The following is a 15,912-nucleotide window of genomic DNA, read 5'->3' as shown; positions in this document are numbered from 1 at the left end:
ACTCTCCATACACTTCAGACACAGCTATGTTTTAGTAGTAAAGGAAGCATTACTTGAGTCAGACAAACCTGAGGAGGTCATGTTATTTCTCCCTGCCCAAGGTCAATAGAAAAAAACACCAGCTTTTTAATTACTAAGAACACCAAGAATAAATTATTTTCTGGTGATTCCTGAAGTGAGTCCATTGATGTAATTTTGGCTTTATAGCAATTATGAGCTTGGATATGAATTTGGAACAAACTGCATTAAAGGAGGTGAATGGCTCCTGTCAATAGTTTTGAGTAAAAACACTGCTAGCCTGTGATCATCCTTGTTTCCAAGCATCCCACCTGTTACTATCCATATTCCCAAGCATCCTGAAAAAAAGAAAATTTTCACTTTATGTTATTTTAGAAGTGTTCATGGATTTTATTTCAGACTCAGGGAAAAAAAGCAGAAATATTTAACTCAAAAGATAGTAAACCATCTTTAAATGCTGCTCTGTAAGTATCTGGATTAATTTCAGTTGTGTAGTATGGAAGGAAATAGAGCATGCATTCTCAGTGTTAATGGAAGATGGATGTTCCATAACAAGCTACCATTTAGAGACACCTATGTCTAAGCACATGTGTACATACGAAACAGATGCATATGAAAGAGGTAGCTAGGGTCAGGTACCTACTGATGAAAAGGGATCAATGGCTCCAGAGAAGCATTACACAGCACGGTCATATCACCATCCACAGATCCATCTGTTACTTCTTCAGTAAAAGCCCCAGACTCACAATGAGTGTTTATTTCATTGTCTGGAGCAATTGCCTTTCTTATTAGATTGTCAGGACATAAAACAAAAAATGCCCCTAAAAAGAAAGCAGTGGAGCAGATGTCATTTTATGTAATGTTTTAGTGTCATACAAGCTTTAAAACTGGCTTCAAGAGCATTAGTAACATTCAATTAGAAAACAAAAATCTGAGATTTCATAGGAAATTTCTTTCTGATTGTCAGATATTCATACTTTGCTGTCTAGTTTCAGTTAAAAAAAAAAAGCAGAGCTGAGCTGTTCAATGAAGTGTAGAGCCTTCTGCTGCTGCAACACTCTGCATGTTCCTGTTGCAGTAATCAACAATCCATCTAGCCCCACTCTGTCTCTGACAGTGGCAGCAGGTGATGCTATAGGGGAAGCACATGAGCCTGGCAGCTATCTGCAGTCCCTCTCTCCTGTATGTCTCCAGGCTCTGCAATAATATTAAGCAAGGTGGAATGTGCATCCCTCCCTAATTTTTTTCGTATCCATTTATGGACCGGTTGCACATGAATTTTTCTAATTTCCCTGTGATCCTACTGAACCCAATCTGTGTTTGTTCTCTTCTCTTCCTGGTGCATTAGTATTTGATTTGGGGATTTTAAAGAAAGGCGCTTCTCTAAATTTAGCCTTAGCATGTATAGTCTTCCTTACCTTCCTGTACTAGCAAGCTTCTGTACATCAACTCTAATGATTTTTCATTTATACAGACTTCAATGCCTGTTTCTTCTTCCTCTTGAGAATACAGCCAGAAAGATTGATCTAAGAATAAATTCTCCATGCAATGATTTATAAAACCTAGAAAAAAAAAAAAAGAGACCCAACAATTTGTTTCCTTTACAGTTTTACAGTGTAGAAGAAAACACCCTTTCAGAAAGTCAGAGACTGGGGTGGGCATTCAGATGATTCCTTTATTGCTTAACCCACAGTGTATAACTAATTTTACTATATAGTATTAGCAAAGTTACATCAAGTCACATGCATTACATCTATTTTTAATGCTTAGCTCTCACAGACTACACCTAAAAGGCACACAACATTTCTGTGCCTAATCCTGCTGAGGAAGCAGACCATGTCCTCCCTTAACAAGGGATCCCCATAGCTTAGCTCTATTTGAAAGGTTTGGAGTCTGAAAGAGGCAACGACTAGGAAGCTTTGAGCAACGGGTGCTTAGCACCACTGAACAGAAGACTAGAAATAATCTGAAAAAATAATCTCTGTATAAATTTCTGTTGCCTGATTCAGCTGTACTGATTTATGCAGATACTGTGCCTGGGCATCAGACTCCTGGAACATTGGGACAGAGATGCTGCTGCATACCAGTCACGTAAATCAGGTGATAGTGCTTGATCTTGGAAGCTGGGGCTCCTTACATTAGGAGTTCCAGAGAGATCTGGATTGCTGTATCATAATCAGCATGGTAGAGAACTGGGTGGCTGTATCAATCAGTATGGGATAGATAGCAGGGTATTAATTAAAGGGCCAACATTAATACATCAGCAAAACCTTTGTGCAAAAAGTGGTGATGAAGAGGAAAGGTGGGCAGATCAGTGATTAGGGTGCTACTCTGCTCTTCAGAAGATGCTGAATCAATTCCCTATTAGCCACAGCCTTGCCTAAAAAGAAGCTTCATCATATTGTCTTTCCTCTGCAAAATTGGGTAAAACAGTATTTTTTCTAGTTATCTAAGGAACATTTAAAAATACAAAACAGCAAGTAAATAGCAAATGTGGAATTCAAAATAAAATTCATTATTTTAAATTAGTCTGACAGAAACAGGCAAATTCAATAATAATGCACACAAGCTCTCCATACACAGAAGAAAAAAAAATAAAAATCAGATAAAATGGAGACAAAGACCCAATTCACATTATATTCTTCAAGAAAGACCTGGGAAGTTATAGCATATTAAAAATGTAACTCAAATCAATGGCATCATATTGTACACAAAAGGCAAGCTCAGATTTAGAAATAAAACTGAAGCATGCACCATATGAAGCAATTTTTGTTTTACTTGATATTTCCTCTGAAGCCTTACCAGCTCTGTCCAGTTTGCTCACTGCTATTTAGGAAAGTTGTGGAACAACCAGAAGAGTCCAGTGGGAAGCATGATAAGAGGTCTAGAAAATACACTCTGAAGAAGGCTTATAGGAATCAGGGTTGATTTTCCTAGTGAAAACAACACTGAGTGGAAGCATGGGTTAGAAGTCTCCAAATAGGTATTAGCATGATACAAAGAAAGAGGAGTGACTTCCACATGTCTACAGTGAGCAGAAAAACCTGTAAATGTATTTAAGTTGCAACACAGGTTAGACTTTAGGACAAAACCACCTGGATTGGAATAGATTGCTTAAAAAGAAGATATGGTCTGACTCTGGAGTGTCTAACTTTGACAGGAACAATAGCTGTTACCTGCTTTGGGAAAAAGGCAGGTTTCTCCTGGAGGTCAGAGGGTCTCTCCAACCCTATCACAAGTACCCAGTTCAGGAACATTACTTACAGCTAGTAGGAGTTAATACAAAAAAAATCTCAAAATCCTGTTCAACAAGTTCCCAGTCAATCAGAAGTTGTATGCAGAGGAATTTAAAAAGCGCATGTTGAACTGTTGTATGGTGAAACAGCTTTACCCAGTGAGTGGTAGGTTAGAAACTTCCATATTTCTTCAAAAGTTTTAAATGTCACCACTATTAGGTCTTGATCACTATGAATAGACAGCAGTCTAGCAGAGAGCTCCTAAAAAAAAAAATAAATAAAACCCAGTATTTTAATTACCATTATACTAGACCTGAGCACACTTTCACACTAGGTAATGCTTATGCTAAAATGCTCTGTATTAAGAAGGGTTTTACCCACGTGAGATATCTGTTATTTAACACATACCTACAACATATAGTCTGCCAAGTTTTAATCTGACTTTTTCTTACCAATTGTACCAACTGTTCCAGTAAGGTTAATTTACAGAGGAATTAAGACCTCAGGACTGATCACTGGGTAAGACTACAGGCTATCTGATTCATACACATCTATGTATAGCAGCCAGCATTCTCTATTTAGTGTGAAAGCCAGGCAAGCCTCTCGTGGTACTTTCCAAGAATACCCTCCCATCAGAGCTTTTTAAAGTTTGAGAACTGTCTTTGCCAGACATGTTGGTATTGATATTAAATTGTGGAAAGGGCTTCTTTGTTTGTTACTTTGGATTTTTTTTGTCTTAAAATTTCTCTAGGTCACTTGAACCACTGTAAAATTTTAGGATCCACAACACCCTGCTGTAGGTTAGCCTCAGAACTCTGTACACACATGAAAATGCGTGTCCTTTGATGCAACTTTGAACCTGCTACATGGCAACTTCAGTCTTGTTCCAGAGGAGGCATTGGATAGTCATTCCCTAGTTCACTCTTTCCATAGTTAAGACAATTAAATATACTGGAGGGTTTGTTTGGGGTGTTTTTTGTTTTTGTTTTTTTTAAGATGCAGTAAAAGCCTTTCCTTCTCATTTGTACTGGTTTGTGTTGCTAGAATAGCGTTAAATGGCACTTAAAGATGAGCAATGATAGTTGTAAATGATATTGATGGATTTTATATGGAATTTCAGAAATGCTAAAAAGGGAGAACTACATAAACCTTCAAATAAGTCAAAGAAATATACATTTTAACAGATTCTAGCCAAAAAGTGGTAATATACTGTCTGATTGCACTTCAGTTAGTAGCTTAAATACAGGGTTCACCAATGACACTGGCTACTCTCTTTCAGGGAAATACAAAGAACTGTGGCAATTTGTGAGACAAATATCTGAACCAGCATCTCAGAGGATAAATCAGATGCAAAGCTAACAGGTATAATGCTACTGTATCATTTCCCAGTACTGCACCTTCTACTCCCATCACATCTAAATTGAAATGCATCTTAAACCAATGCAAAGACTGAACAATAAACTGATTCTAACTCTGTGTGTGTGTAATAAAACTCCCTCACACATTTTCTGTAATTGAGCAAAATGAAGCTGATCTACTGTTTTTATTACTATTATGTCATGATTTAAAAAGACCTCTGAATTAATTCTGTTTAACTTCCATTTTTTCAATTCACACAACATGAACAAATTAAAACAGTAATTCCTTTTTGAAAAAGAGATATCCAACTTAAGCCTCATCACTGCTTTGATCTTCTACATGCCCCTTTCTACACTAGATTAAATATTAACAAGAGCCTGAAATCTATTAATAAATTGCCAACACATGCTAAAATATCTCAGCCCCAAGGGCTTTATGCACTGCTGAATATCAAAACAACATTCTAAGGAAACTTATCATTATAAATCTTGCTTCCTTCAAAGTCCTTTTCCCAGTCTGTTTCTAATAAGGCCACAAATCTAGTCTATTTGTATGCTGTTTTCCTTCTCCTACTGATCCTTTCTCCATCTCCCCCTAAACAAAAGCCAGAGCAGAGCAGCAGGAGTACAGACTGTTTTCACAGCCACAAAATCAGCAGGCTGGTGATGGAGAGTTCACAACACATGAAAGGGAAAATGTGTAGGAACACATGCATCCAAGATAGTCAAAGCCATAACTAATTAAGATCTCTGTGTTTGGCTTGCTAGCAACGGAGACTGGAACTCATGGCTTAGTCAAAAAAGGGACACCAAAAGTCAAATGGTATCATCCTGCTTTTCTATCAAGAGGGAAGAGGTGACTTGAAATCATACGTGTAGCAAACCTCATTGGTTGTAGAGGGAAACTTTCCTACATATGAACAAATGAAAGACAGCAATAAAAACTGGTCAACCCTCTTATGTGCTGTTTATAGCTATGGCCATCTAGCCCTAGGACATCAAATATTTATGCTGTTCTCCTTCAGACTTCCTCTTTGACTTAGAAGTGGGCTTCCTGGGTAACTTGCATGCCAAATGACTCAAAGTGACTGGAAACTTAAGTGAAAAGTCAATACGAGGGCAAATGAAAATAAAATATCAGAAAAGCATGATTTCCTTTGACATAAATCGAAGCAGAACATTTTTAAAACAAACCCCTTCAATGTGTTATTTAGCCAGGTTTATTTACTATATATCAATTTGGTGTTCCAGTCTTTTTCAATGGTTCAGTATTTCTAATGTCTATAGATGTTTTGTGCCATGGGAAGCTCTGATCACTCATTCAAGCATACAGCTTGTAAATGGAAATAGGACCCAAGTAACTCAGACTATTTCAGTAGCACAGGGTGGATTCTCTGAATCAATAAAACTATTCCCAAGCAATTGACTTACATTGAAAACTGCCATCACCTCCCTGCTGTCATTTTCCAGAAGACGGAGCTGCCCTCTGAGCTGTCTTTGGAGTCTGGGATCAGGACATTGACTCTTTCGTCTTACCATCATTAACTTCAAGGAGATATCTGTAGAAGGATATCCATTTAGAATGAGCTTCGGAGAACCAGAAAATCCCTCAAATTCATAGAATCCACATTAAGAAATATTTTTTTCAGCTTCAGAGACAGACACAGAAAACTGATGTACTGCATGTTTCTTTTTCATTTTTATTACCCAGTAGAGATAGTAGCCTAGCATGAAACACAAGATTTGTTTCACTTGCATAATAAAGGCTTCGACTATACAAAGGAGTGTGATGTGAAAGTCTGTAGAAATTCTGGGAGCCAACTGACACGCTTGGGGATGGAGAAGAGAGAAGAGGAAAAAGGCAAGCAGATTGGTAATTTGTCAAATTAGACAGCTCTACGGACATTGAGAACATGCCCAGATTTCCAAATATCCCATGCATATTTTAAAAATCGAGGCAAACAGATACTGGAATCACAAAAATAACTCTCACCCCAAAACCAAACAAAGCCAAAACCAACACGTAGATTGTTTGGCATGTTACCGCAACTCTTTATGCTAATCTTAAATTCACAGTTATCAGATATGTCACCCCCACTATTTCAGAAGGCTTCTATAAATTGCATATTGAAAAAGCTGTTTCTCCACTAAGCTGGCTGAGCAGTACCAGCCAAGATAAATGGTCCCACTAAAAGCTCACTTATGACTTCCTCAGTTTCAGCTAGCTGCTGTCAGATAAAGATCTTCGATAAACCTGCTTTCATTCTGCATATCTGTTAAATTAACTCAAGAACTCTAAATCAGACCCATAAATTTTCAGATACACAGATGGGTACATATAAGGCAATAATACCCATCCAGGAAGAATTCCAGTTGCAAGTGTGTAAACAGGTCATGCTTCCAGCAATAAATGGGATTATTGACCATCCCAAAATACTCCATCTCCTCTGAATTTCACCTTTGAATCAGGAAAAATAGATATTTCTCACATTCTGGTCTAACATGCTGCATCTTAATCTGTTTTCATAGGGCTTCCTATGTATGTCTTCAGGAGTTTTACGATGACTTGCACCTAAATTACTCATTACATTAAGGTCAAGAAGGGTGGGTCAGAAATACAAAGCAGTGTTACTGAATTACAAGCCCTCTCTGTTTAAGCTGTGGTCATGTAGTCAATTGTTAGTACAAAGAACACAAACTAGAATCTTTGAATCTTACTTAGATCACTGTTAAGTAACTGTATTGACATCTTCATTTTACCTGAAGCCATCAGAGATACTGACACAAGAGAAGACTATTACGTAAAAAATTTAAATTTTTGTTTTACATAATCAAATTGATTCCAAATTAAATATTTAATGATAGAAACACAATTTAAGTCTTATATAAAGTTAATATTACTGAAATAATAATTGCATTGAATTTAAACAACTGAAATAAGCTGCTTCTGCCAAAATAATTATTAATAAAGCCTTATGGAATTGAAACGTGGTCCAAAACCATTGCACCTATAATAGTCTTCCTGTCTGCTTCTGTGAGCTCTGCTCCATACTCCCAGTTAAGAACTACCCAAGCTCTATACGGAGTGAGACAAACAGGTGTGTATATAAGCACACATAGTTTAACTAGAAATAACTATATGCCTGGGGGAGACCTTCTACCACTGATGTGATATGTCAGGTCAAGCCAGAAAGCAGACCACATCCAACTGTTGTTCTTTGATGGTTATTACTCTTCCTCCACAAGCAAGAGAAGGGAAATGTGACTAGAACCTCAATTCACAGAGCAGGCCACAAGGACTCCAGAAGGGAATCCTGCTGCACCTACTTTACTGGAGAACTGCACTCAATTGCAACTTCATTGAAAATACAGCACTAAAAAAAAAATAAAGACTTGGAAAGGCCACAAACTTAAAAAACAGGACATTTCAAGAATTTTACATGTGGGTTTCAATAAGCAATGAACTTTATTTACCTTTTTTCTTAGCCACTACAATATAGTCCATACATTGTTTCTGGCTTTTATAGCAGTTCTCTCTTTTTATGAGAAATTCTTGACAAATCTTATGTAGAAGTTTGACATTTCACAGCCTCCATGAAGTATGTTATAAAGTTTACAGGAATTGCAACTGCAAATGTTGACGTAGTTGTCTCAAAAAAAAAAGTAAGCAATGAGAAAAGCATTATATTTACAAGGCATGATGGAAGCAAATACCTTACCAGTTGGAAAATTCTCTGCTTGTCTGGGAATGGTCCTGGAACTGACACTCATGCATTTTTCACTTTGAGAACACTCTGTTATGATAAATGAAAGGAATGGTTAAGAGCATTTTCTAAGTCCATATAAATCACACCAGAAAAACAAACAAACAAACCATCCCAGACTTTCAAAGCATTCGATGCATTGGATAATTACTAAAAGAAAATAACTATATTTTTTCCCCTTCCCAGTATATAATTTCCAAAACCCACAAAAATTATCTGCAGATCATTTCTCTCCTACTGGAGAGGAAGTTAAATATTTCATTATTTTGGTCTGAAGTTTCAAAATGATGGAGAATGGGTGGACACATAGCCTCTCAGGAAACTGAAGTCACATTTGGGAGAGAGCAAGAGTCAGACTTCATTTTCTCTTCCCTTGCACCTATACCAAAAAGTGGCCTCCACTGAAGCTGCAGTGGTATCAATTGGCAATGACACGAGTGCCCTGTACCAATTCAGACATGGAGAGAAGTAAACCTTCTCTTTATTTGTTACAAGCTTAATACTTGGGAGGGTGTAATGTAAAACCAAGAGATCTGAAGTTTTAGAAATAGAACACAAAATTACTATATTTTACATTAATAGTAATCTGTTTTTTTCTTTTTCAGCCCATATTTCTTGGGGTCTTTTTGGAAATTATACACTCTCATGCTGAAGAAGCACCCACTCCAAGTAATTCCAAGGTTCCCTTAGCAAAAATCATTGAAGACAAGGCTTGATATTTCCAAGTATAAAAATGGGAGAGATAGATCTTTAATTTTTCAAAGAAAACTCAGGCAATTTTCATGCATCCTAAGACATTCTCCTCTGCAGCTCTGCTTTTAAGAAAAATCTTGTAATATCATAGGACATGGTAATTTCCAAGTCTTCCGCATCTTCCCTTGAGTGCGCCTATTGATGTTGCATGAACAAAGTCACAAATACATAAGGATACATATACACAGTTTTCCTACATCAGAAAAGAAGCAGTAAGCAATAAAAACATCTTTAAGGTCAATTATTAATGTATACTAGAAATAGAAATTGCAGTTCCCAAGCACTTCAGTTTGGTTGGGGGTTTGACAGGGGTGTTGCGGGTTTTTTTTTAATCTGGACTCGATATTTATTTTTAAATAGAGAATTGATAGTAAGCTCACTGCAGCGTAGGCTGGCTGTGTTTAAGGAACTTCATGAATTTAAATTCTCGACAGCTTCTGGGACCATACTTAGAGTTCTGCTTTTTCTTGGTTTAGTCAGAAGTACTGTCACAAGTCTGCTTGCACACAGGAAGCAATGTTTAAAGAACACTGATTTCAATACAAAGTCAAGAGCAGAGTGATGAGGATATATTGATCGAAGTCTTACCTGTTTGTTCTTGCAACGTGTCCATTCTGACTCCACCCCTCACAGTGCTAATGGCAGCATTGGCCTCTGCATGTTTCCAGTGAGACCTGCACCTCCTCTGCTCCATTTCTTTCCTCCCCAAGTTCCTCTCTTGCTTTCCCTCCAGACCAGGGACGATGGCATTAGTACTAAGCATGGATGTGCTGCCTGCTGCTGCCAAGCTCTCCATATTTGTGATTGCTCACAGTGCTACAATTAACGTTATCAACAATCTGAGGGAGAAAAAAATTAATTAATAATATATTTTTTAAAAAACCATCAAAATACATGCACGTATTCAAGAGCTGTCCCTTGCCTGCAGGAATTATTTTTAATTCTAATATAAATTTAAGTATTTGCTTTAGGCTCCTTTCAGAAGAATTGTTGTGTAACACCCAGATTCACACCAGAAAAAGCTCCTGTAATCAGGTGGCATCACTGCTTTAGCAACATAACAACAGATTTGACTAATAGCAACAATCCAAGGCCTGAAGTGAAATGTACTTATGCCCATTGCTGATTATTCATTCTTGGCCAGCTTTAAAGCAGAGCCTGCAAGGGATAGCATCATTCACATTAAGAGAGGCAATGCAGAGGAGAAACATCATTTTCTAAAGGTGACAAGAATGGAACAGGTACTGTATGCTTAATTCAAACAAGCAGAAAGGTTTTTTTAAATTCAGCTAAAGAATAAATCCTCTGCAGGAACCCACAATACAGGAAGACTGGCATGCAAGGATCGCAAGGTTTCTTTGCAGTAAAGCAGAAGGGTGATTTACTGAAGCTATAGACCAAGCCTGGCAGCAAGACGTACTGGGAAGAACATCAGCGGAAAGGAATAGAAATGAAAGTAGAGCTCAAGTAGTTGCAAGCTTCACTGCTCCCTCTACAGTCACCGATGTGAGACACCCTGCAGTCCCAGTTCTTTAGGCACAAGCTACTTCAGCTTCAGAAAAGCGCTGCCAGACCATCAGCCAATGCATGTAGCCAGCACACGCCCCACTGATATTTAGAACCTTTTCTCAGTGGGCTCTCAATGCCTCTGATTTCATAAAGCCACAGGATAGATTTCTCATTAGTCCTGCCACTTGTACTTAATCCAGATTCCTCTGTATTTACTCCAGCCATACTCATCAACGAGCCACATTCATTATGAGTATACACACTTGTATTCTTTGTGAAATTTCCTCTCATTTGTTTTCCAGCAGAAATCGATTAAAATGGAGCTGTTGATGGAAGATTACTTTCACTGCCAAACCCTCAGACTAGTGGTGCATGGTCAGCTAGTATGCCCTTACAACTGGCCTTCAGACTGGTCAGAAAATTTCTCCCTTCCCCATTCACTATGCAATGGTGTATCCCAAAGCATGTTATTCTGGTTTGCTTCTTCACATAAATGCTTTCCAACACTTCTCAACCTCCAAGCTTCACATCACAGATCCTTAAACCTGAGCAAACTGAGCACCAATGTGAATGGTGCAACAGCTCCTAGATGTCTGCCATGGTAGGCAAGTAGATGGGATGAGGCAGTGCTCTGTCTGCCCAACTTTAATGCTTTTTTTTTGCAGTGATTGAAACCTTTAGCCCATAGAGCAACTTGAATAAGCAGTAAACTATATACAGATAGAAGCATGTTATGCAATTATAAAAAGATTAATGAGGCATACTTACAGGTGGCGTGACCAGCTCAGAGAATTAAACCATAGCCATATCTACCACAAGCACATAAGGTAATGAAGTATTAAGACATCTAGGATGGATGTTGTTTTAATGTTTCCATTGTCCCATTTTGCTATTTATTTGGAAGTGCTTATCAGAGTGGTGAGGCCAATTTTCAAACGGTGCTTTGTGGTGTAGCTTTGCAATTCTCCATCTAAAGTTATGAGTATAAATTCATAAATACCTATGAAACACAGATAGTAACTCAAACAAGCAATTTTGATGCCTTTTCTCAGAAAAGGGTATTTCCACTAACATATTAGTTTACTGACTTCAGATCTGTTTCTCTTGGTAATTTCTCTGAAAAACTGCCTATTAGACTTGACGACTGACTCATACAAGATTAAAAATACAGGTCTGCCAGAGACCAAACTCACTTTGCTAGGAATATGCTTTTCCATTTATACAGTTGATCTTTTCCTTAAGGTAATGACAGTAGCTAACACCATTCTTTTCAGTACTATACCAGGATTATATGTAATGGATTGTAACCTTCACACTTAAGAATTAAACATTCTTTTGCATAGATTTTGTGAATACCGGTATCTCCTGTTGATGAGGATGTAAATATTGTGATATTAAGGATAATTTAATTCAAAAGATGGTTGTTTAAATTACATTGCTATGTGAATCCAAATCCAGTTATTATTTTTAGTTCAGGATTATCCTTGATCCCAGAAAGAGAATTCAGTGTTCAGAATATTAATTTTTCCATCAGCTCCTATCTTCAAACAGAAATGTCATCCTCATCAAAATTCAGGAAAACAAATATACTGTGACTTGAATTCTTAGAATTCAGACAAGTTGAAGAAGAGATATTGATTAACTTTTCATGTCTTCTGCATCAGTGCATGTTATTAAGGGTGACATACATACAGGCTTGTGAATGAATCTGTAAAGCTTGGTGCTGCAAGAGCAAGTAGGACATCTGAACAAATCAAAATTGATATGAACTGTTTAAGATTCAGTCATAGTATCCCAGAGCTTAAGTCAAGGAGAAAAAAAATCAGAATGAGAGAAAGGAAAGCAAAAATGGTATGTTCTTATCAATGTTTTCTCTTGGCTTTTCCAAGAATCACAGAATAAAAATTCAGTCTCAAAAACATTTTTAACACTCATGCTGTCCTCTAGAGATTCCTTTCCAGTCTTTAACATTTGCCCTAAGTATCAAACCTCAATCCATGTGACTCTGTATAAGAACTGTGAACAACATAGTAAATAACTTCCCTGTAGCTAGGCATCTAGTCTACTTAGGCCCTTTTGAATGTTTATTTAGCATCTAAATGCATCCCAAGCAACAAAGATTTCATACGATGTTGCACTACATCGCTGTCCTTTTACTATTCACCTTTGACTATAAGTACCCCAAGGAGCAAAACCGTAACACACAAGCAATGCTATGGTATAATCACCATATTTATTATGCTCATGATTTCTCATCAATTATTAACCATTCCAATCAAATTAAAACAGATTCAGAGGCACCAACCAGAGAAAAAAAAAAGCATTAATCCACAATGAAATAGATTTAGAGAATGTTAAAGTTCAGTGCTTGAGTCGCACTCATTAGAGATTTTTTCCTTAACCTGTAATGCTAACTTACCATTACACTTATTAGCAATTAGCCATTTGTTGATAGCAACGAATATGAGATGAAGAAATGGATTAAAGATCTAACACTCACCTTGTAAAGTCTGTCTTCTATAACTAGTTCTTACAATTTACATTTATGTGCACTGACAAAGCATTTTATTTGTAACTTAGACAAAATTATTTTACCTCATGCTCTTTGAGGCTTGACCAAAAAAAATTCATATTTGGTGCAAGACATTGGCCATAAAATTTAATGATCTTCCCATTTTTCCAAGCCAGAAGCCAACCTCTATCCAAAAGCCATGCAGGCAAGAGATGGCACTCCCTGCTGTTCTGGGGGAGTCTCACTTTCTAAAGCAGAAACTCATGGTGGGGATGAGCAGTGAGAGAGGCAGGTACTGGACAGCTCAACAATTCCTATAGGAGTGCTACTGGGTTCACTGGTATCATCCTTTTGCCTGGCCTGAGCTCACTGGACATGCCGCCCCATACAGAGCCATTGGTAGCACCTGCCCAGGCTTGTGAGGCTCAGAAGGTCACTCCACCTTTTCCTTGCTTTCCACAGCACACAGCAGGCTGGAAAGTTCTGTATTCAACAGCTGTTGAACATGAGATGGAAATAAGACACTTCTTTCCTATTGAAAGTTAAATAGAACAATTCCATTATCACACTTTCCCCTCTGTGGCTGCTCCCATTTCATTGAGAGCTTGTAACTCTGTTTTTGAAAACAGAGCTAGCTAACCAGAAGAAAAAACGTATAGCTTGACATTTTCCATTTCCCTAACTATGCAGGTTGAGGGTTACACACACACACCCTCACACCCCCAAGTTTTGTTGTTTTTTTAAGAGGAGTTGTAGATGACAGGAACACTTTCTCTCCCACCAATTCCTTCCCATTTAAAAGAGGGTTGAAGAAGATGACTAATAACATCCACTGTATAGGTTCCCTCTCTCTCTTTAAAGGTGTATTGCTAAGTAAGAGAATACGATCCAGTACGTAAGAATGGGTTATATTTGAACTGGTTGCCTAAAACCTGCATGCAATACAATATTTCTCTTTCATTCATCATCTTCTCTCTAGGAGGCTCAGGACAACTTACTAATTACTAGCTTGAAGTTACTATAATTGTTCAAGTCTTACAGAGATGGAAATCAAGACAAAGATTATTTGTGGTCATACAGGAGTGCTATAGAAGTGCTGGTAAAGTAGCCAGAGTCCAGAAGCAAGTGTAAAGTTGAATTAATTTAGATCAAGAGGATTATTCATACATATTAGAATTGTCCTGGAGGTACAAAGTTACTGCCATTGCTGCTCTGAGCATCAGTTCTTATCCAAAGAAAATGAGCACCAGCTATTGCTCATCTCACCTGAGCTGCCAGTGGATCAGGGGCAACTCTTCTAAATTCAAAGTCTCCAGGCTCTTCCAACCACTGCTGCTGTACCTTGAGACAACAGAACTCTGGTAGCCTCAAAATGTTTACTCATCTCATGGGGCATGTCTTGTTCCAAGGCTCCAAACCAGGCCAGACAGCTAGTGAAGCCTGCATTGCCTTAATTTATGGGACTTTTGACTGTGTGCACACACTTGATCTGCTTTCCATCTCCTGTACATCCCACAAGTCATGAAATACCTCAGTCTTGCAACTATACTGCTGTAAATTAATCTAGGTAATTTTCCCAAACTGATGCCAGAGTAGTTATTTTATGATTCCTTCTCCCCAGTTTCAACTCACATTTGTTTCACATCACCTGTATTAGGCTACAAGCATCTTACAGACAAGATCATTAAAATCTTTCTCCTCAGAGAGAGTAAATCACAGCTTTGATCTCTATGATAAATTCAGTTAAAGGCATGAATTAAAAAACATCCATAATATGTACTGTATAGGCAACACAACAGTTTTTCCTCCAGTGCTGCTATGTATTACACAGAAAGGTAAAGCAAATCTGTAATCAGGGTAAACAGACTTGGGAATCTGAGTACTCTACAAAAAAGGAAGATTGACTTCTTTATCACTGGAGTAACTTTAGGTTAGTCAGCCATTCTTAGCAAACAATGTTGCAAGCAGTATCATTGTTCACAGTTGGTCTATAAATAAAGCCCTAGGAAGCTTCAAAGATGCAGTAGATTCCTTTAAAAATTTTAACCCTCTTACGATTAAGTTTCACCATACCTCAATAGCACTGAAATATACTTTCCACCCACATCAAGCCCTGAAAGCACCCCAAGTCTAAAATTTCCAAGTTTAGATACTGAAAATTGTAGGCTACAATCCACATTTTCATAGCTGATTAAAAATAAGCATAAATCCTAGGGGTATTTAAAAAAGTTCAGGTCACTGTTAGAAAACCATAAAAGGCATCTGTGAATCTTGATACCTCATTTTGAGTGCTAGATTTGACAGAGTTCAGCCTGTGCCAGCTAACGCAGAGGAATAAGTAGGAGGAATGCTTTTGTTACTGAATAGCAGCTCAGCTCACACACCACCACCTAGAAGAGGGAAAACGGAGCAGCACAGGAACTCCCAGCAGGTTCTCATAGTCAGGACAGATCACATTTAAGTGTATTTTTCAATCATTTCATTATGGACACACCAAAGTATTGAACACCACTGAAATTATCCTGGTTTAACTGGCTGCAATTCTAACGTGTTGACAATACAGTCAAATACCAGACCACAGGTACCTAAATTAGAGTAAGAGACAGACATGCAGATACAGAGCACAGGACTTCTCCTACCTTTTCCAAGCCTGATCCGCTATAACATGCTGGTAAAGAGCAGGCAGATCTGCGCCTTCCTCAGCTCTGCTCAAAACTCACTCCAGCACAGCTCTTCCTGTTTGACCTTCTTATCTTTCCTGT

The 15,912-nt window shown here is 37.9% G+C and overlaps 1 protein-coding gene across 7 annotated transcripts in view; it reads right to left on the bottom strand.

Annotated features, from left to right (window-relative positions):
• SH3TC1 (SH3 domain and tetratricopeptide repeats 1) overlaps positions 1–15,912 on the bottom strand; it is a 60,031-nt gene extending 44,119 nt beyond the window's left edge. For 3 of the 7 annotated variants that reach the window (XR_005103941.1, XM_037385594.1, XM_037385623.1), the window contains exons 1-7: positions 15,790–15,912; positions 9,718–9,968; positions 8,332–8,406; positions 6,044–6,171; positions 3,410–3,515; positions 1,437–1,580; positions 662–839 (exon numbers count right to left, since the gene is read on the bottom strand). Coding sequence is in view for 4 of the 7 variants with exons in the window: in XM_037385594.1 (XP_037241491.1) it covers positions 662–839; positions 1,437–1,580; positions 3,410–3,515; positions 6,044–6,171; positions 8,332–8,406; positions 9,718–9,925 (839 nt within the window). In the remaining 3 variants the exon portion in view is untranslated. The remainder of the gene's footprint in view (positions 1–661; positions 840–1,436; positions 1,581–3,409; positions 3,516–6,043; positions 6,172–8,331; positions 8,407–9,717; positions 9,969–15,789) is intronic. The other 4 variants (XR_005103944.1, XR_005103943.1, XM_037385605.1 and 1 more) reach the window with 2 other exon arrangements.

Source organism: Falco rusticolus, chromosome 1 (genome assembly GCF_015220075.1).
Source record: "Falco rusticolus isolate bFalRus1 chromosome 1, bFalRus1.pri, whole genome shotgun sequence".
NCBI classification, from domain to species: Eukaryota; Metazoa; Chordata; class Aves; order Falconiformes; family Falconidae; genus Falco; species Falco rusticolus.
Note: the sequence above shows the minus strand (reverse complement) of the source record. Positions and strands in the feature narration are given on the sequence as shown.